The sequence below is a fragment of the Nothobranchius furzeri genome, chromosome 1 (assembly GCF_043380555.1).
Source record: "Nothobranchius furzeri strain GRZ-AD chromosome 1, NfurGRZ-RIMD1, whole genome shotgun sequence".
NCBI lineage: Eukaryota > Metazoa > Chordata > Actinopteri > Cyprinodontiformes > Nothobranchiidae > Nothobranchius > Nothobranchius furzeri.
In genome coordinates, this window is record NC_091741.1 from 81,080,211 (window position 1) to 81,102,943 (window position 22,733).

The 22,733-nt window shown below is 40.5% G+C and overlaps 1 protein-coding gene across 1 annotated transcript in view; it reads left to right on the forward strand.

Moving 5' to 3' along the window:
* gfra4b (GDNF family receptor alpha 4b) overlaps positions 1–22,733 on the forward strand; it is a 102,122-nt gene that overhangs the window by 66,778 nt on the left and 12,611 nt on the right. Inside the window, exons 2-6 of the mRNA XM_070550577.1 lie at positions 13,988–14,263; positions 15,579–15,659; positions 16,183–16,528; positions 17,962–18,071; positions 18,871–19,005. Of these exons, the coding sequence (XP_070406678.1) occupies positions 13,988–14,263; positions 15,579–15,659; positions 16,183–16,528; positions 17,962–18,071; positions 18,871–19,005 (948 nt within the window). The remainder of the gene's footprint in view (positions 1–13,987; positions 14,264–15,578; positions 15,660–16,182; positions 16,529–17,961; positions 18,072–18,870; positions 19,006–22,733) is intronic.

Here is a 22,733-nt window from a genome sequence, read left to right on the forward strand (position 1 = left end):
TAAACTTTTGCTATTAAATTTAATTATCTTAAATTAAACATTAATCTTTGGATTAAATATAGACCAAACACGTTGGTGTATGAACTTATATCGATTATATAAGTATCTTGGATATTTATATATAAGCTTCATATGCTAATCTGCTTGGTCATTCTCAGAATCTCTACAGCTGATAGCAAACAGTGTTGATTCTAGTATGTAGAATACGCTACACTCATCATCACCAGTGTGTGAATGTGTGTGTGTGAATAGGTGAATGACTGACTGTGTTGTAAAGCGCCTTGGGGGGCTCCAGGACTTTAGAAGGCGCTATATCAAATACAGGCCATTTCCCATCATTGCACTGTTTCTGTGCTGGTCGGCTGCACAGTGGTTAGCAGTGTTGCCTTGCAGAAAGAAGGTCCTGAGTTCAAATCCAAGGCTGGGTTCTTTCTGCGTGAAGTTTGTGTGTTCCCCCTTTGCATGCGTGGTTTCTCTCCGGGTACTCCGGTTTCCTCCCAAAGTCCAAAAACATGACTGCCAGGTTGATTGGGTTTTCTACGATTGTTCTTAGGTGTGCGTGTGTATATGCTTGTGTGTCCTGTGTGTCTCTGACTTGCCCTGAGACTACTGGAGATAGGCACCAGCCCCACGCAACCCAGCGTGGACGAGTGGATTCAGATAATGGATGGGTGTTTCTGTGCTATATAAATATTTTTATATCTTGTGCAGCACTTTGGTCAACGCAGGTTGTGTAAATGCGCTTTATGCGTTAAGTAGAGTTGAGGAACTCTTCAACTTTAAACAGCAGGTTTGTCTTCTTTTGAAGAGAACATATCATGGGTTTCTCTTTTTAAAATGCATCTATAAGCTCTTCTCTTATTTATTTCTGCAGTTTAAGCGAGAAATCAGACCCCGCACTTTACCCCACAGCTTCAGTCAGCTCAAGAAGCTATCTCAGGTGAATAAAAGATACATGTTGGGTTCACTGGTTGAATTATCTTCATACTTGAAAACCTGTTGTAGCCCATGGCTATGTTTTCACTTTACATGTACATTAATGTTTGCACAGCTGTTTTAGCAGATGGATGACAGGCTTCAAGGCTGTAGACATAGATAGTATGATGTCAAGCAAAAGAAAGAAAATTTAACAGACAGAGAAAATAATGACTTTCCTTTTCCTGGGAAGGTTTTGCAGGTATGAAATACATTAAATAAATAAAAAATGCTGAGATCTACATAGTAAGCAGATGAATATTTCTGGTTAAATGTTTTAAAGGAATACATTTAAAAACTACATTTGTGGGAGGATTAGATTCGGGCAGCAGGAAGTGTTATTAGTGTAGGATCAGAGTGATTTTAAAGAACATTATCTCAATTTATCCTCGAAGGATAATAGAAACACAAAAATTGTTGAGTGCCATGTTTTGTTTTGCTCCTTACTAAAGCCTTTCATCTCATTGCTTTGAGTGAAGTGCTAGTTTAAACCAAGGGGCCATTTTGGTCAGCATTTTTTGAAGCCAAGAAGGAGTGGCTAAAATTGCAGTTCCACCCTCCTCCACTAGGGGCTGGCACCAGAAATGAGCAAATCCTCATTGACTCTCATGTTAAAAATGCCATGAACACAACAGAAATCAACATCTTTAAAGCCTGGTTTAATATATAGTTTACATTCATGCGAACTCTGAGGGGGATTATTTTTTGTAACTCTTCTGTTTAGATGCAATTAAAGAGTAAGTAACATCTAAACCATCTCAATGGTTCCTCAAATAAACACTGTGGTACAATTGTGCTTTTTCCAGTTGTGTCGACTTACATGTCTGAAACCATTACTGAAGAGGAGGCACTGAGAATCAGTGATTCACACGTTTATAACCTCCCACCTTAACTATGTCAATGCTCTTGGCACCCCTGACTCGGCTTTGAATTGCCTTCAGGTGGTTCAGAATGCTGCTGTCAGGTTTCTGACAAGCACCAACCACCATAGTCATATTACTCCTGTCCTACGGATTCACTGGCTCCCTGCTACTTTTAGAGTTTGTTTTAAGGTTTTGATTTTCATGACAAACTAGTTCATGCATTTATTACATCAAGACTGAGTTACTGTAATTCATTACTCTCAGGAAGTCCACAGAATGTAGTTTAAAGTCTTCAGCTTGTCCAAAATGCTGCAGCTAGAGTTCTGATGAGAATTAAAAAGAGAGATCATATCTCTCCTGTCTTAGCTTCCCTACATTGGCTACCTGTTAAATTCAGAATATATTTTAAGATCCTCCTTCTCACATATAAAGCTCTAAATAATCAAGCTCCATCATACATCAGAGACCTGATTGTTCCATATGTTCCTAACCGAGCACTTCGCTCTCTGACTGCAGATTTACTGGTGGTTCCCAGAATATCTAAAAATAGGATGAGAGGCAGATCTTTTAGCTATCAGGCTCCTCTATTGTGGAACCAACTCCCAGCTTTAGTCCGTGAGGCAGACAGCTTGTCTACATTTGGCTTAAAATAGATTGATAGTGTAGCGTCACACATGATAGCGTAACGACTGCATATTTACTTATGGCCAATAAGATGTGATGATTCCATATAAATATGAAAAACCAACCTGATTGATCTTTGAATGTTTAATCAGAAGAGTTTAGGATTATTTGCTTGTTCAGGGACCATAAACACACTTCGTATTAAAGCTGCTTTCCGGAGTTTTCCTCTTTCAGAAATTATGTATGATTTGTCAGAAATCCGTAAAAGTGATTATCTTGTCATGTACTGTGATATAATATAAGCAATACGTCTTTTTTTTTGCTAAGCACGCCCCCTGCCCGGCAAAGCTCCGTGCCATAGGAAACTGAGCGCCGACTAGAACTAACCATAGTGTTCGACTACCGCTTAGATGCTTCACATTGAAGGAATACCTCGACTGATGCAGAGTTGATGAACTTTTCACAGACAAGAAAGTCTCTAAAATATAAATATATGAAAACACAACATGACATGAGAATAATACTCGTAAAACAACGTGTTTTAGCTCTGTTTGCTAAAGAAGCACGTTTATAAACAGAAATGTGAAGTAGCCATCTTAAAAAAAACAGAGGAACAGCGGTTTTGTGTGATACGCTTGTCAGCCACTAGATGGTGCCATTGGATAAGAGAAATACTCCGGAAAGAAGCTTTATTTCAGGCAGTCAAGTATATAGTTAAAAGGAATTGTATTATTTTCTAAACTGATAATATATGACAAGCTATGAATAATGATATGTGATGGAGTGCATATGTGGTGATGTAATGTGAGTTGTAGGTGGTGTGGTGTAAAGTAGATGTATATCAGAACCTTTGTATTTGTTGTGTCTCCAAACCCTGATTGGAGACCCCCATTCAGATCTGGAATCTCAGGAAGTCATACAGTGGACTTCAAGGCACCGAAGTTCGTAGAATAACCGCAGTGCGACCATTCCGGTCTCGAGATGTTTCCAGGTCACAACAGACAGGAAGGTTTGTTGCGTCTAAGACGGATGCTCAAGGAGCCGTATGATTTTTTCAGCTGGCAGTGTGCCAACAGGTTTGACTGTGTGTCAAAGAGAGAGGCGTCTCAAGGAGGCTGGTTCCAAATTGGCCGCTTTGGAGTTCCGCTCAAAACTGAATAACTCGGGAAGTCACTCTAGTTTTAATAATCTAGAGTTTATGATTTCTGCAAATCAGAATTTGACATGTTTGTTGGCTTTACCAAACATCCCTCAGAAAACCACACCTTCCAGAAACAAGATTTTCTAGTTCTGTGGATAAAGCATAAAGAATAAAGATGGCTCTCCCTTGCCCTGCCTCCAACATGCCTCTATCTAAAAAGCTAGGTTATCGAGAATTATCTCTGTAGTTATGCTGCTATAGGCTTAGACTGCCGGAGGATACACTGACCACTTTTCACACTCTACTACTTTCTACTACAATCTACTGTTTAACTGTATTGTTTTCTGCAATTTCAGCGGTTAACTTTATTTTTTCTCTAAGTGTTTTTCTCCCCAGAAGAAGCCACAATGATGTTCTGCTGAGCTGTGGTGGCCTCAGGGAGGGGGCCATCGTCTAGCACACTGCTGCTAACCACTAAAACATTATCCCTCTCCTGATAATAACTTTTTGCTTTCCTTGACGTTGGATGTGCTACTGCTAGTTTACCCGTTTAATTATAGAGTCACTGGGATGAATACAACAAAGTTTATCTCTCGCCAAATAGAATATTTACTAAGAAATCACAATGTAATCATAGACACATTGCTTGGTGCGTGTGTGTGTGTGTGTGTGCCTGCTCTGTCTTCTCGATCCCCAGTGAGTCGTGGAGGATGGCTAAATGCTTAGTATCAGGATTGCTGTAAAGTCACTGACACTAGTCAGTGACTTGATGCAGTTTGCTGGGTTCCTTATATAGGAAACACTTTTTCTGGCTGGCTTAATGAACTGACCTGGATTGGAATGTTTATTATGTGAAGTGCCTTGAGACGACTCTTGTCGTGATTTGGCGCTATATAAATAAAATTTAATTGAATTGAAAGAATCTTTTCAAACTTATGTGAGATGGCGTTAATCTTAACTTGCATCTAATGAACATTGTGTATGAGTGTAGATAATGATTCACTTGTTAAATCAAACAGTACTGTGTAAAAGAGTTAATTTACATCTAATTAAGGACCCGTAAGACATAAGATTCCATAATGAATATGAAATCAATTTTACGGACCGTTTGGTTATTTAACCAGAAGATTGGAACTTTTTATTGCAGGGATTATGTAACACCTTGTATTAACTGAGAGACAAGAGAAGAGAGAGAGTCCTTTAAAATGTTTAAGATGATTTATTTCTAAACAATTTAAGCAATTTTAAACAAGACTAACTCTAAACTCTTAAGTGATGGATGGATCTGGTGTAATGAGAAGTGAGATGAATGGTGTATGTGTGAGTGATGTTATAATCAGAACTCTCATATCCGGAGAAGCAAGTCTGAATGATGTTGTGATGTTTTGCTTCAAGCTATGATCAGAGTTTGATCAGAGTTTCATAAACACATGAGACGCCATATTGTCGCTCCACACATACCCCTGAGATGAGACCTCCGTACAGATCCAGAATGCCAGGTCCTCGGACCCCCCTTTTGGTACAGGAGCCGGTGAAACAGCGTCAGCAGTACGACAAACTGGTCTTTGGATTGTCTCCAGGTAAAAAGCGACAGGTGGTTCACAGCGTTAGATGGACTCCCCTTGGGTCAGTGAGTTCAGCTTTTATTCTGAAAGGAACCGTTGCTTGGTTGATAAAATGCAACAGATTTTATCCAGCTTGTTGGTTCTTTGCTTAATAAGGAAGTCCGGATGGCCAGTCTGATACTTCGCTTAGCATGCGGTGAACTCCAGTGAGATCTTGAGAACTGAACTAAGATGGCGTGGAAACTGGTTTTATTAATCTGGATGTTTTGATTTCTGGTCAAATCAAAGTTGGCAGATTTATAAACACCATAGAGACTATGCCACGCTTCAGAAAGCAAGGTTCTGATTGGATCAGTAACAGCAATGTGTCATGCGTTTACATTACGTGTAGTCAGCGTGTCTAGTGCACTAGATTGAAGTCATGTTACTTATTAAAGCATATTAATCATAGCATCGTCATTTCACAGATCGGTCAACATTATATTATTGACTAACACTTTGTTTGATTAGCTTAATTAAAAATAGAGTTATTTGATTTATTGAAAGGAAAGAGTCCTTTATCTTCAATCTTCTCTTGAGCTGGAAAGAAAACAGTTTTAGAAGCGAATGCATGACCTTGAGGCAGTCTCATGCAGTTTAGTACTGTGTCAGAGGCATCTGTGGAGAGAAGGTAAATAACCTTCGGAGGAATAGCTCCTCCGTCACGTTACAACTGATCATAAGATGTAAATGGATCATTGTAAGACAATATTCATTTCAACTTCACTGAATTAGGCACAGAATATTCAAACATTTCATATAACATCTGGTTCATTCAACCATATTATTTATGATTATTTAACTTAAGAGTTGTAAAAGTTCACTTTTCATTCAGGGTGTGGAATCCAGCAGTCTGAGATAAGTTTGACAATCTTGTCTTCATGGATAGTCAACACGCACTGCAGAATCTTCTGGGTGTTATAAGATAGAATAGAAAATCCACCTAGATAGTGGAATTATTTCTGTAGATGACCGATCACTATGCAGGTCAATATATAGGTCAAAATTGACTCTTTCTGGATGTTACAATAGGGTCTATGGTTAAAATCTGATGTTAGCCCAGACCTGGACAAGTGAGGGAGTAGAGGGAGGTGGAGTGTACAGTCGGTAAAGACGGCTCTCCCTTGCCCTGCCTCCAACATGCCTCCATCTAAAAAGGCTAGGTTATCCAGAGTTATCTCTGTAGTTATGCTGCTATAGGCTTAGACTGCTGGAGGACATACTGACCACTTTCCACACTCGACTACTTTCTTCTATAATTTGCTCTTTAACTGTAATATTTCCTGCTATTTCAGCTGGTAACTGTATTTTTTCTCTAAATATTTTTCTCCCCAGAAGAAGCTACAATAGTGTTCTACTTTCTTTGACATTGAATGTCCTACTACTAGATCACCCCTTTAATTATTCACTAGGATAAATACAATAAAGTTTATCTCTCACGAAATAGAATGTTTACTAAGAAATCACAATATAACCATAGAAACATTATTTGGCATATATGTTGTGTGTGTGTGTGTGTGTGTGTGTGTGCTCTGTCTTCTCGATCCCCAGTGAGTCGTGGAGGATGGCTGCTTATACTGAGCCAGGATCCTCTGGAGGTTTCTTCCTGTTAAAAGGGAGTTTTCCTCTCCACTGTCGCTGCATGCTTGCTTAGTATGAGGATTGCTGTAAAGTCACTGACACCAGTCAGTGACTTGATAAAATTTGCTGGGTTCCTTATATAAGAAACTTTTTTTCTGATTGGCTTAATGAACTGACGAGGGGCCTCATTCATCAAGCTTGCTTACGTACAAAACGGGGTCGGAAAACTGCGTAAGCAACTTTCCACGTAAACTTTGGGATTCATGAAAGAAAGCTTAGCGGGGAAATGTGCGCAACCTTAAGTTGACTAAGGACCTTGCTTACGCACATTTTGGACATGGAGAGCACCTGCAGTGCTGCTGCTGAGAAGGACACAATTATGAAATCCTGCAGCATTATCACTTGTACCACTTCGTTTTCACACAGAACAAGACCCCCCACATGCACACTAGGGGTTGTATGAACTAGTCGACTAGTCGACTTCACTCCTCTGTAGTGACTTTTTATGCCTGTCATCGACTAGTCGCTGTCACGTGATAATGACAAGATGCAGTCCTCGGAAAAGACAGCAGGTGACGAGCCCCTGCGCGTCTGGATCGAGTCGGAGGCGACGCGCTGTGCCAGAGCATCGGTACTGACACCTGCCGTAAAACGGACGTTTAACCAAATTGTGACCTTTTCCCTCTTGCGATTTAACCTTCCCCTCACCCCCATCCTAACCTTAACCAGCTTGCGCATGCAAAGCTCCAATTGTTGACACGCTCCAGACATCTGCGTCCTGAGCACGGCCACAGTAACATTATCAAATCAGGTGTCACCACTCAAAAACAAATGTAACGCGATCGTTCATGTCGGCTCATTTCCTTTTATGTTTTCTGTCTTTTATTCTTGCCTGATGCACCCCGCTGCTGTGGAGTGGGGCGCATCATCTGATTTGTCCTCCAGTGACGCACCTCACTGATGCGGCCGGCGAGCAGCTCACACTCTGCTGTTTTTGCGGTCGGTAGATCTTTTAGAACTGCAGTTCAAAGGTAACTCATAAGGTGAATATATATGAACCCAGGTAGCAGTTTTTCTTTAGGATTGAGAGGAGATGCAGGAAGATAATAAACAGACAGGACAGAAAAATAGTCAGATAAAAACAAGTTAGTTTTTGTACCTGGTTTTTGCAACAAACAGACACCATTGAAGGTAATCAGAAGTGAGGAACAGACATGAAATAATTATTTTAATGTTTAGAGCAGCAGGAACTCTGAGAGGCAGCAGGCACATCAGTGAGTTTGCAGCCGCTGCACGGGGGGAGGGGTGTGCTGAAGCAGGAACTACCGTTGTTGAAAGAAATGTGTTTAACTTTGAAAATGTGGGCTCAATTTTAATTGTCAAAAACTCCAGCGAAACAACCAACTGCCCCCCCCCCCTCCCCGCGCCGCCTCAGGTGTATGACGTCATCAACGACTAGTCGAAGTCGACTCGATTTTCATTACTTGACTGTCAACTTTAAAAAAATGAAGTCATGCAACCCCTAACGCACACACACACGTGCGTACACACTCTCACACACACACACGCGCGTGCATGCACACACACATACACAGCCTGAAGCGCAGAGTACGACGGGGACAGATTGAGACAGAATGTCATGCGTCTGTGACAGTGTGTGTCCTGTCACTGTGACCCGATTGATCATGCGCCCTGGCTACTTGTACAGGGGAGATATCCGTTTGGGTGACTGGTTAGCACGCGTGACTTTCACCTGGGAATCTGGGAATTGAATCCCAACTGGACCATTTTTTTATAACCAACACAGATCTCTTTGAAGAATTCACAACCTTGACGGCTTCAGCAACAGTAAGTGGGCGTGGTGAGCAGGGCCGTGCAGAGAACTTTGACGGGGCGGGTGCTCAAAGTAAAAAAAGGGGCACTTATAGAGCAATCCAGTAAGTTAGAAAATTCAGATAATGAGACCCTTGGGTTCAAACAACATAATAAAAATATATAAATTAGTGTAATTACTGTTAATGTTAGTTCATAAATAAAAGTTTTAGTTTTTAAAGCTGACTTATATCTAGAGATGTTTCAACCACATTTCTGCCCCGATCCGAGTCCAAGTTGTTTGATTTTTGATTATCTTCCAATACTGAGTCCTGTTCTGATACCAGGTGGTGATGCAACACATTATAAAAGAAGAAATAAGTCGTCCTTCTGTCTGTATTTGTCATTTTGTTATTTTAGCCTGAAAAGGTCACTCATTCAGGAAGTACATTTAACAGGAATCAAGATACTTTATTGCTATTGCACAGGTGTACAACCAAAGATATGTTGTGCTTACTAAAGACAGCTCTAGTAAGAGGTAGTAAAATAAATGTAAAATAAATGCACCACAGAGACTTATCCAGTGTGATCTACAGCTATGTTAGCTGAGATCTTTTTCCTGTCAGTAGAAAATTCTTGATCCCATTCCATGATCTCACTGAACTTAACACTAAACATGAGAGCTCTCCTACCAACCCAACAACAACACCCTTTACACAAAGGCACCATCATCACATACGTGGCAGGAGTCTCAGAGAAACTTAGAAGAATCTTCTCCAAACACAAAATCCCGGTAAACTTTAAACCCAACAACACCCTCAGACAGAACCTGGTCCATCCAGAAGACAAAACACCCAAATAGAAGCTCAGTGGGGTCATTTATGCAGTCCAGTGTAGGAGCACTGTCCAGATGTTTACATTAGAGAAACTAAACAACAATCACACAAGAACATAACACAACACAGGAGAGCCACCTCTTCAGGTCAAAACTCTGCAGTCCACCTTCACCTGAAGGACAAGGGACACATCTTTGAAGATGACAAAGTCCACATTCTGGACAGAGAAGATAGATGATTTGAGAGAGGAGTAAAATAAGCTATCTATGTAAAAACGTGAAAACCCCACTTTAAATAGGGGCGGGGCTTAGATTTCACCTTTCCAGTACCAATAATGCAGCTTTAGTCAAGGTCAAGGTCAAGGTCAAGGTCAATTTTACTTACAGAACGCATTTACAGCAGCAAAGCTACACCAAAGCGCTGTACAAGGTAAAACAAGTCAAGATACAACAAATCAGCAATAAAAACCTAAAATATGATGAGCACACAACAGTCACAATCTATGATAAAAACTGTTAAAAACTATTAAGATGCTAAAGTCAGCCTGCATTAAAAGCCAAATCAAAAAATTGCGTCTTAAGAAGGGATTTAAAATGCTCTAGATTCTGTGTGGTCCTGATGTTGAGAGGTAGCTTGTTCCACAGTTTGGGCCCAACCACAGAGAACGCTCTGTCGCCGCGAGTCTTGTGGCGGGTTTTTGGAACTGTTAAAAGAGCTTCAGAGCTGGACCTCATGGTTCTGGCAGGGACGTAAGCAGACAGCAGCTCAGAGATGTAAACGGGACAGGCCATGAAGGGATTTAAAAACAAAAAGTAAAATTTTGAAACGGATCCTGTAAGAGACAGGAAGCCAATGGAGAGACGCCAGAACCGGGGTTATGTGATCCCACTTGCTGGTTCCAGTCAGCAATCGAGCCGCTGCATTTTGGACCAGCTGAAGTCGGTGTGGGGAGGACTGGTCCAGGCCAGAATACAGGGAGTTGCAGTAGTCCAATCGGCAAGACACGAACAGGTGGATGACATGTTCGAGGACATTAGCAGGAAGGCATGGCTTCACCTTTGCTATCTGCCTTAAATGAAAAAAACCTGATTGGACCACTGCACTCACCTGTCTGTAAAGATTAAAAGAACCATCTAAAAACACACCAAGGTTTTTAACACAGGGTTTTAGAAAACCAGAACAAGGACCAAGAGGACCAACAGCGTTGTTTAAAAGATTAGAACTTTTTTTTTGAATCTCATTCAGTTTCTGTCTAGGTCACACCTTCCTGCATCTAATCAACACGATGACTCACCATCAAGGCTAACGACTCATCAGGAGATGGAGAGGTGGGGTACTCAGAGTAGTTTCTGCTCTTTAAATAACAACAGACAGCTACAGCTTATAAGCTTGACTCTCCCATTTTCCAGTTAGAAATGACAAAGCTCCTCAGAGGAGAAGTGAAATGTTTTAAAGAAACCAAAGAAGTCCAGTTGCCTTCATCTGAGCTCTTTGGAGTAATAGTCAATAATAAAAAATACATAATAAAGTAATAAAACATATATAATTATGCTCACATTCACTTTTACCATCTCTTTGTGGGAGGCGGAAAATTTATCACGTTTAACCCTCTTATGATCATAAATATAACAAGTATTTTTTTGTTTTATGGCTTTAAAATTGTAATAAAAGTGTAAAATGTTTGTAACTCTGCTCCTTTTTTCAGAACAACCTCAGCTTTCAGTGTCTGGTTTGTATTTGTGTTTATGTTTATTAAAGTCTGTAAAACTGCAGCTTAAATGAAAAAAAAAACAGATTTGAATTTTCTTTACATTTATTACTAAACAGGAACTTCTAAATGACTTGAGCAAACTATGTCAAAAGAACTACCGGTATTTAAACTCAGAACTGTGTTGCAAACACTCAGAAAACAGTGTGACCCCTGACCTCATGTTAACCAGTTTAATGACTGCAGCCTGTCTGTGACCACAGGTCTACGCTCTGGTCCAGAGAACGGGATACAGAAAAATAAATACTAGGTATCATAAAATAACACTCATGGGCTACTTCACACCTGTAGCATTTCTACCAGCATTATGAAGATCAATAAGCCAGATAAAAGGTTAAATCTAAACATTTCATTACAAAAAGTCAACTAATAAAATTCTGCACTGATAACATTATATTTTCAGCTAAATAAATATTTATTGTACGCATAAATAATGCTGGAATGAAGCTGAATCATTTTTGTAAACAGTTGAGTGTTCAAATAAAAACCAGTGTGGCTTTAATCTGTCCCTCCTCGTGTCACCATCTACAGAAACAGCCTTCTGGGACACCTGACCAACCAGGTGGATTTTATTTGTGACATTTCCATAACTTTATAAAAGCTGCTGATGAAGATGATCAGACTGTCTCCTCCCTTTGGTTCTCGCTCTCCCGTCGCGGTTCGCTCCGTTTCTTTCTGTGACGCTGCAAAGCTGGTTTCCTTCTAATAGCGATTTTTGGAGTAACATGAATTACATCATGTAATACCTCGTTGGAAAGCTCGTTTCGTGTACTTTTAGAACTCGTTTGAAGTATTTTTATTCGATTAGTAATTCAGAAGTTATGACCCAGAGAATCTAGAGTGAGACACATCCGTGATTCTTTGAGTTTCTGCAACTCTTCAGGAGAACTCGCTCTCATGTCTCATTTTCTGTCCCAAACATGCAGCTACCTGACTCTGCTCCACACACTAACCACGGACTCAAACGCACGCAAACAAAAGCTCTGATATTAAAATCTATCCAGCTGACGTGAAGCAGGCAGAAAAAAAACTTACACATAGATGAACGCAGACTCCTGTCCGCAGTGAAAACACCGGTCTATCGTCTCCATGGCTACAAGGTAGAGCGACAGCAAGGACAACCAATCACACGCTAGTATGATGCGGCAGAGCCAATCAGTGAGCTTGTAGGCGGGTCTAAGGGAAAATAGCCTTCAGCTTGAGGCGGCTGCCTCCGCATGGTCCTAGTGCCCGATTTGTATCACAGTATAACAGTTTTGTATGGTAAAATCTGACGAACGACCGGAAAAAGGGCACTTTGGGCACTTCGCACAAAAGGGGCAGGGTCTCAAGCACCCTTCGCACCCCCCTCTGCACGTGCCTGGTGGTGAGGGCGGGATGTGACTAAAAAGCAGCTGAGAACATTTCTAGATAATGTCTGATTTATGAAGCAGAGATTGCGTGCAGCTGTGCGTACTCCATGTTTGATAGATCACAAACCTACTTGGCGTAAGTACATTTTTTTTGCTGAGCTTAAATACGGTTTTAGTAAGGATTCTACGCAATGTTTGATAAATGAGACCCCTGCATTGGAATGTTTACTATGTAAAGTGCCTTGGCACGACTCTTGTGATTTGGTGCTATATAGATAAACCTATACTGAATTGAAAATATATGATCCTGAATTAGAAGTTTGTATTTTATTTTGACCTTGAATAAAATAATTAGTTTTAAAACTTCTTGGTTATGAATTAATCAACTCCATACTATTCAACATTACACCAACTAAACTAAACTAGAAAACAAAAATAATATTTTATATTTCGACACATTTGACTTAAAATATATTCATTGCTTGTTTATCACACTTGAAAATTGTGTATGGTCTTACCTTTAATGAAGTCCAAGAACCTGACCTCTCCATGATCACTCTGTTGTAAAAATCATCCTCTAACATCTCCTGTTCTAACTGAAAATCCAGTTGAAATAAATCCTTCAGTTTTTTGTCATAAATCTTCCATTCAGTCAGAGCAAATTTAAGTGAGTTCACTCTTACAGACCTGTCGGCTCCACTTACCTGGCGTGAGTGTGTGTACAAGCAGCCAGTTTGCACTGGTGTCTATGGAGCTCAGCACTGCCCCCATCAGGGAGGCAGGATACTGCCTGCCTCCCCCAGTGCATTTTCACTCAGAGTTTATGGCCCCTCAGAAAGACTACATTTGTCACACACTGTTATTGAATATACCAGAAATACTGTAGAACATCATCATGTGCAGCACATGGTAAATAAGAAATATATGTTGGCGATATAAAGACAGAAAACGGTGAGCATGCACCAACTTCCTGTTTCAGTGAATGTGTGCAGCGCTGCTCTGCGAGAATGGAGGCAGCTCTCATCTCTGTTTTCCCTCTCGCTTCTGCATATGTATTTGATCAGGGAACAGGTACATTTAGCGATTTTGACCATAAACATGAAAAAGGAAAACTAATGTGTAGACCAGTCAGTGGACACGTTGACTTTAGATTAAATCATTATTAGTATTTCACTTGTCACAATGACCACACGTCACTGGTTCAAACGTGAAAAACCCACATGAAATATGGGTGGGGGGCTTAGATTTCATCTTTCCAGTACCTATAATATATATAAAATGTTCTAAACAGTAGCCTGTTGTTTTTGTTGGAGTCTCTGACCCTCCCTTGAAGCGCCTCATTTTTATCTTGATAAAAGCGCTATAGAAAAGATCTTGTCTTCTTCTTCCCTAATCCTTCTGGTGTTTGTGTTGTGGCTTTCTCTTCTACAGCCCTGTTAGATGTCATACTGACCAGCACAGACTGTTTGGTGGCTGGAGACTTGTGCTCGAGTGATGAGGCGTGTAGTCCACGTCTACGAACTTTGCGTCAGTGTGTGGCTGGTAATGGCAGCATGAAGCTTGGTCCAGGCGCCAGGAGCCAATGTGCCAAGGCGGTGTCCGCCCTTCTGTCCAGCCCCTTGCATGGCTGTCAGTGCAAACGAGGAATGAAGAAGGAGAAGAACTGCCTGAGCATCTACTGGAGTCTTCATCAGTCTACTGTACATGGTCTGTAGAGCTTATTTAACATATGTACAATATCCTTTATGTTTTAGCCATCTGACTGATTAGAATGACTGTTATCTGTATTAACATTTAGAATTAGATGCAGCGACCTTTCACCACTGCAGAGGATTTTAAGTATCTGTCTACGACACAACGCTGAACTATAGTCATGAGATTTGGATCTCGACTAAAAGAATGAGATCCAAGCAGTTAAAAGGGCTGCCTCCTTGACTTTGCTCTGTCTCAGAGATAAGGTGAGAACCTCCATTTAGGTGTTTCTCCGCATCAAGAGGAGTCAATTGAGGCTCAAAAATATCCATCTTCTGAGAATTTTTGGGTTCATCCCACTGAGAGGAGACCAGGATCCAGACCTAGAACTCACTGGTGGGGTTAGCTTCGTTTCCACTACCGGAACTTCAAGATAGATTTACAGGAACCTCTTGACATGCGCAAGTCTCCACTTGACCGGCTGGCTGAAAGGCCTTTTTCCTGGCCATTTTCAGGAACTTTCTTAGTACCTGCTCAGGGGTAGGTACTCCGAACGGCCCGGTGGAATCAGCTGAGCAGAACCTCCGGTTAACTCACACTTATTGGTTGTAACTCAGTAGGAAATGACATCAGCAGACGTCGTCCAAAACAATCGGCATTAGTAAAATTAGAAGAGTTGCTGGTGAAGCAGACAGGATGCAAAGGAAAATAAGCACTGATCGCATTTAAAATCTTACTCCCAACACCGGAAAACACAGCAAAATTCCCTCAAAGACTTAATTAATGGGGCTTGTCTCACAGAGCGCCGTATAAAACGACACTTCTTCTGGTCATTGAACATCAGATATCTGCTCTTGTCCTCTGAATGGATTAAGACATGATATAATTTGATAGAATAAATGCTTTTATTTATTATTAACATTACTGTGGATGTTTTTTGACGCTGATCAGTGACATCATTCACTGCCAAAGCAGTCTCGATATGCTGACGTCTGTGCAAAGTTCTGAAAGAGTTGAATTTGAATGGAGACACAACAGCTGAGAGGACTGGGAAATCCTATCTCATGGTCAATGTCCCCATCCCAGGAACTACCCTGGAGTTTGGTAATGGCAACACATCTATAATCTGTCTTCTCTGAGCTGAATACAACTTGGGATCCCCTAGAAGGATCCGAAGAGTGCGGCTGTTGAGAAGAATGTCTGTTTTCACCCTCTGGATCTGTCGCCATCAGAACCTTACCTTACATAAGCAGCAAGAAATACTGTAGAATAGTTAGAAATATTACAAATTTCTTGTTAATGTTTCTTTACAAATGTTTCTGTCTTTCAGGACTTAATCTTGTGGAGCGTTATCCCTATGAGACAGTGCAGAGGGATTACGATTATGTCCGTTTAGCATCTATCACAGCAGGTAAACTGACTTACCGTTAAACCCATAAAAAAGACCCTTAAATCTGCCAAAATAACAACATGTATTCAGCTACTGGTTACACATTTTCCTGTTGATTATTTTAGCTTAAAATCAAAATACTCATACAACATTAATTCAACATTACAGCCAATAACCGTTATACAAAACACTGTAATATTGGAATGGGCTACCACCTTAAACATGATTCTCAGTTACTGTTGAGAAAGGTTGAGTAATCTATTACATCACGTAGTCATAACTATAGGACCAGAAAAACCACATACTCATATTAAGCTCCAGAAAAAGTATATTTAAGCCCACAAGTCTGTGTTTACATATTTTATGAAGCTGTTGTCAAACAACATTTTTGCAGAAGGTTATATTTTATGCAAAAGTTATTTCTCATTATAATTATCAAGAAGAGAAGTACACAGGTTACACACACTTACCCACTGAACATTATTGACCTTTTGCCATTAGTGTTCCAGTGACATCTTGTCTTTGACCCTCCTTTCATCCACAGACACGGATGTGGGCATGACAACCGTAAATCGCTGCCTGGATGCAGCCAAGGCTTGCAATGTGGACGACTTGTGCCAGAAGCTTCGCACAGAATATGTTTCAGCTTGCATCAAACCCATTGCCAAGTCAGGCTTGTGCAATCGGCCAAAATGCAATAGGGCCCTGCGCAGGTTCTTCGACCGGGTTCCTGCTGACTACACACACCAGCTGCTCTTCTGTCCCTGCACAGACACAGCATGTGCAGAGCGTCGAAGGCAGACCATCGTACCCAGCTGTTCTTATGAAAGTGTGGACAAACCTAACTGCATCACACAGATGAGGATCTGCAATGCTGACTATGTGTGCAGGTTAGAAATGAGCTCAATAAAAACATTTAATTGGGTTGTCTTGATGCTAATTTCTGGTTTGTGACCATTAGAAATTATGTTATCTCATGTGGACACAAATTTATATAGGTGTACTATTACTGTTATTTATCATTTGATTTTGTTGGATGGTCCATTAAATTTTTTGTGATTTCCCTAAAAATTGATATAGGTATTGGAGTTACTACGTGTTGAACAAAGCTACCGTAATTTCCGGACTATAGAGCACACCTCAGTATAAGCCGCACCTACTACGTTTTTAAAAACACATGGAACTGTACTTATATAAGCCGCACCGGGCTAAAAGCCCCAGATATCTACCTGATATCTACTGAATTGAAAACGTAGTTTAACTGAACGTAACTGAACTGATCAGTATCAAACAAATCAGAAAAGTTATTGATTAGTTTATTCATCATCCTCCTGCGCACTGATACCACTGAAGTCCTCTTCTTCAGTGTCGGAGTTGAACAGCCTCAGAAGAGCTTCGTCACATACCTTTTCTGTGGCGATGTCAGTGTCGCTGTCCGTGTTGCTGTCATCATCCCCGGGTGAAGCTGGCTTGAATGAGTTCCTCCTGCTGCCGTCTCCAGCGCCGAACCATGGATTCATTCATGCCAAGCTTACGTGCGGCAGCACTGTTTCCCTCCTTTACTGCCAGATCGATGGCCTTCAACTTAAATGCGGCATCATATGAACTCATACATGTAGTTTCCATGATGAGGGGGTATGGATTTGAAAATAATTCTTCGTCGTGCCGGCTGCTTGCATGTGCTAAGTTAAAATGAGCACATTCTTCGATTTCCACTTTTAACTTCCACCTGTTTCACTTTCTGCTAAAGCGCCCCCTGGCAGGTGAAGGAAAATCTTCAGGAAAGCCGCACCTCATTATTAGCCGCATGGTTCAAAGCTTGGGGAAAAAGTAGCGGCTTATAGTCCGGAAAATACGGTAATCCGGATCAGGATTCTTTGAAACTTAATTAACAGCTAGTCAGAAAACCCAATGGTTCAGTATTTTACCTTAAAGCTTTCTGCCACCATTAAAAAGAACACCCCAGAGAGAAAGTGTTAGAATAACATGTTAAATATTTAGCACAGATAAAGAACCAGATGGGTTAGAGTTATCGCTCATTGCTATCTCTTGTGCATAGCCATTATTTTTCCACAGCCACATTACGCTCAGAGGGCTTTACTAATGATCCCAGGTCTGGGGGATGAAATATATTACTCTATCACTTTTGCATCACAGTTCGGTGATTTCCCTCCTCTCTATGAAAACTATATGTCTTCATCTAAGTTATATTAATTAAAACCCCAACAGAGAAAATTGACAATAAGAATTCTAACAAACCCTGGAAAAAGTAGACATTTCTAGGGTGTTTTTACCAACCCGTGCCCATTTTGTGCTTTTTCAGGTCTCGTCTGGCACAGTTTCAGTATGACTGTGAACCCTTGGAAACATCTGCCAATGGCTGCAAGCAAGGGAACTATGGAGCATGTCTCCTCGCCTACACAGGGCTTATAGGTAGGTTTGCTTTAGAGATGTAGCATAGAGAAATAAAAACACTTCTTGCAATGTAGAGGAAAAAAAAACAAGTATAGAAGAAAAGGGGAGTGAATAAATGGAGTGATGTGCCATATGCTAGGGGAGAGGACGGTGCAAGTAAAACATGAAGGAATGAGAGAAACCTGGCTGGAAGCTATATGAATGTTTACACAACAGGTTAGGAGTGAGTGGGAGACTGGAATTAAATTCAATTTTATAAGCCAAACGACAAAGTTCAGGTTGCTGAAACTTATCAAAGCGTAAGGCTTTCTCATTATTGCAAAACAGATGCACTTTCTATAATGTAAGGGTTCAGTTTGCTTTATAACGGTCCGTAAAAGGAAAAAGAACAGCCACTTCATTTTCCACACAGTGGAAGGAGGCGCCAACCTAATGCATTTGAAGACCGTCAAATAGTGCCCCTCAGCACAAACACACGCTTGGCATTTTCATTCCGATCTTGTATTTATTAAGGCACTTGAATCCCACCTCCAGTGCGTTGGAACAAAAAAAAAAAAAAAAGATTAAAACTTCTGTGACCTAAAAAAATGAGAAAATTAGAGCTTTCTCTTGCATTTCTTCATTTCTCAAGTCAGTGCACAAGCTCTCAGACCTGTAAAATTACATTATTATTATTATTATTATTATCTCTTCACTGCAGGTCTGTGTACAGGAAATCCGGTGTCCATTAATGGTTTAGAAAATAAAGCACAGCGTAGAAACTCGGAGGAGAATGAATATTTAATACTGATCGAAGCCTGGTGCTGTCTGTCTGCAGGAAGCACGATAATTCCCAACTATGTCGACAACTCAACATCCAGTGTGGCCCCGTGGTGCTCTTGCTCAGCAAGTGGGAGCATGAGGCTGGAGTGTGATCGTTTCCTGGGATTTTTCACTGACAACATCTGTCTCAGTAAGTGTCACTTTATTTACATCAAACAGAGAGCTCTACACGATCTCTACCATCTTGTTATAAATCAGTTTCTGTATCTTCCCATGTATGTCGATGTGGAAATAGGAAACTCACCTATTGTTTTTGAATCAGTGGAATGCCAATGTTAGTGAGCACCAAGATAGCAGAGAAATGAAGAGCTGGATAGGGAGTTATGAGAATTGCCCTTAATGCTATAAAAATGTCATTAGAGGACGTACCAGAAAGCACACAAGAGGTAAAATCACAGGTAAGATCATGCTTTCGCTGTTTTGGCACCTACACTCTGGAATTAACTACCTTTGAATATTAGACAGGTGGCATCATTGCAGGTTTTTAAGTCAAACTTGAAAACACATTTTTATGCTCAAGCCGTTTCAGGCTTCAGTGGATTGGCAACATTGTGCTAACTTTTTCCTTTTAGGGTTTTTATTTTCCCTTTTGGGGCATTTATTGTTACTGCTTTAATATTTTTATTGTCTTTTTAAATTGTTTTTATTGCATGTTCTTACTGGATGCAGTTTTTTATCAAATGTTTGTATTCAGCACCTTGGGCTTCAGCTGAGGTAATAGAAGGTACTTTATAAATCAAACAAATAAAAATGAAATGAAATAAAATTAAAACACACAGAGCGTGCAAAATCTACCTTACAAACCTGTCATTCATTGTTAAAACAGATCATCTATAGGGGTGTGTTGTCTTAGGTATCTCACGATTCGATTTGATTTTGATTCAGTGTCCTTCCATTATTAAGCCATTGTCATGATTACCATGATTACCACTATTTTTATGCATTTTTTCACCTTTTAGGTTTTTGTTCTCACGTCATAGCTTTTTCATGCATTCAAATTAATTCAGCACACATTAATTTGTTACCAAATACATTTTACTCCACTGTCTTATTCATGTAAGACTGAACAAATACCCTACATACTTTTGCATGAAATCTACAGGGTAAATGTGAAAAATGAAAATGAAAGTAAACATGGGCAGTCATTTCTGATTTTGTAATCAGCTGAGATGGCAAACTGGGGTGATGCAGAAATCCTGGAGCTTTTGGATTTCGATCTGAAGCTTAGATCACCAGACTGTTCAAGGGGACTGTGAAGGACAAACACCTTTTGGAGTGGCTTGTGAAGAAACTTAAGGAGTGTTGCTTCAGTCAGAATAAAAAACAAGTTATGTTTAAGATAACAGGAAGTCCGTGACAGTGCAGAGATGACCCTTGCACCCACTTTAGAACCACCAAAGTGTAATCTTTGTCCAAACACATGATCGCACTACATTACCGCCACGGCTCAGCACTAATACAAAATGACCAAAGTGGCGCCGTAGTTTTGTGAAAAAGTTTGGAGTTGTGGGCAAGTTTTGTTAATGTTTCCTTGATTGTTAGCTGGTTAGAAAGAACAACCAGTAGGTTCTTCTCTTCATCTAACTTGGGATGGAAACGTGTAAGGTGTAGTTGCATGTTGGTAGTGTTGCTGTTGTGTTTTATTTTGGTTTTACACAACTTTTCTTCAGTCCTGAGGCCTCATTTATCAAGCTTGCTTACGCACAAAACGGGGTCGGAAAACTGCGTAAGCAACTTTTTGCGCAAACTTTGGGATTTATGAAAGAAAACTTAGCAGAAAAATGTGCGCAACTTTAAGTTGACTAAGGACCTTGCTTACACACATTTTGGACATGGAGAGCACCTGCAGTGCTGCTGCTGAGAAGGACACAATTATGAAATCCTGCAGCATTATCACTTGTACTGCTTCGTTTTCACACAGAACAAGACCCCCCTCACGCACACACACGCACACACACATGTGTGCACACTCTCTCTCTCTCACACACACACACACACACACACACACACACACACACACACACACACACACACACACACACACACACACACACACACACACACACAGCTTAAAGCGCAGAACACGGAATGCAGAATATCAGCAGGGGGACTAATTGAGACAGAATGTCATGCGTCTGTGACAGTGTGTGTCCTGTCACTGTGACCCGATTGATCATGCGCCCTGGCTACTTGGACAAGGGAGATCTCCGTTTGGGTGACTGGTTAGCACGCATGACCCAATTAGACCATTTTTTAAATATCCGCCACAGATCTCTCTGAAGAATTCACAATATTGACGGCTTCAGCAACACTGTACCACTCCATGGATTTTCTCTTATTTGTTTTGCAAAAGCACTTCCTTTCATTTCTCCACCTCACCCACAAGTACCTCAACTTCTGCTTCTGTGAAATTGTGCTTCCTTGATCTGCCTTGATCTACGGTCGCCATGTCATTGGCGGAGCTCTGCAACAGCCGGCTTATGTATATGCCTGAGATCCACAAGGCACTTTGCATTGACTATTTATGGCAGTAAGTGGGCGTGGTGAGGGCGGGATGTGACTAAAAAGCAGCTGAGAACCTTTCTAGATAGCTTCTGATTTATGAAGCAGAGACTGTGTGCAGCTGTGCGTACTCCATGTTTGATAGATCACAAACCTACTTGGCATAAGCACATATTTTTTTATTTTTATTTTTTGCTGAGCTTAAGTATGGTTTTAGTAAGGAGTCTATGCAATGTTTGATAAATGAGACCCCTGATGTGTAAATCTCACACTCAGCGGCTAAAGCTAAGAAACAAGCATCTGGGCTGCACATGTAACTCTTTATGATTTTTCCACACTTTGGGGGGCAGCTTTTTGGCATTTATTTATAATCGTTCGTTTACAAATCAATTTTGAATCGGCTCATAGTGATGCATCGATTAAATGGTGAATCAGCACACTTCTAATAATTTTGGACATACATTTTGCAATTTTCACTAAAATCTGCAATCCTAAATTAGTTCCACATTGTCACAATACAGTGTTTGAGCATTTTGTTCTCTAAAGCTCAAAAAGAAAGAATTTCTACTATTAAGTAATCAAGTTCAAGTCAGTGTGTCCAATAGTTGTCAGAAGCTGCTATCCTGCATGCTTTAGATAGTTCCCTGCATCAATGTGTCCAATAAAAAAAATAGCTCATTAAATTTAGCAGAACTTCGCATGTAGACATAATTTTAATAAACTCTCAGATCAGGAGTGTTTAGAGCAGGGAATTAACTAAAATGTGTTCTGTGCTATGATGAATTTTGTCACAAATTGGTAAACTGCAAAATAATTTTGAAGAAGAAAGAAGAAAATATCATTTCTATAGCGCCTCTCAAGATAAAAAACACGAGGCGCTTCACAAAAACAAAAACGATAAAAGAATTGTAAAAATATAAAAAAGCATTTAGAAAATGTTTTAAAATATATTTAAAATGAGCAAGAATAAGCAATTGTGATTTAAAAGAAAAAATGTTAAGAAAGAGAGAGAGTGAATAGGAAAGAGGGAAATCAGTGGATCCTGAGGAAGGTGGAATAGGTGGGGAGAGCAGAATAAAGAGAGAGTGGTTGAAGAAGGTCATACAAAAGCCAGCTTGAACAAGTGATTCTTCAGCTGCTTTTTGAAGGAGACCACTGAGTCCACTGATCTCAGGCTCAGGGGGAGAGGGTTCCAGAATCTGGGGGCCACAGCAGCAAATGATCTGTCACCTTTGGTCTTTAGCCTGGTGTGCTGGCCTCAGGGACCTGCTGGGGGTGTAGGGACTAAGAAGATCACCAATGTAAGATCGTGCTTGTCCATGTAAGGCCCTATAGACCAGAACCAGGATCTTGAAA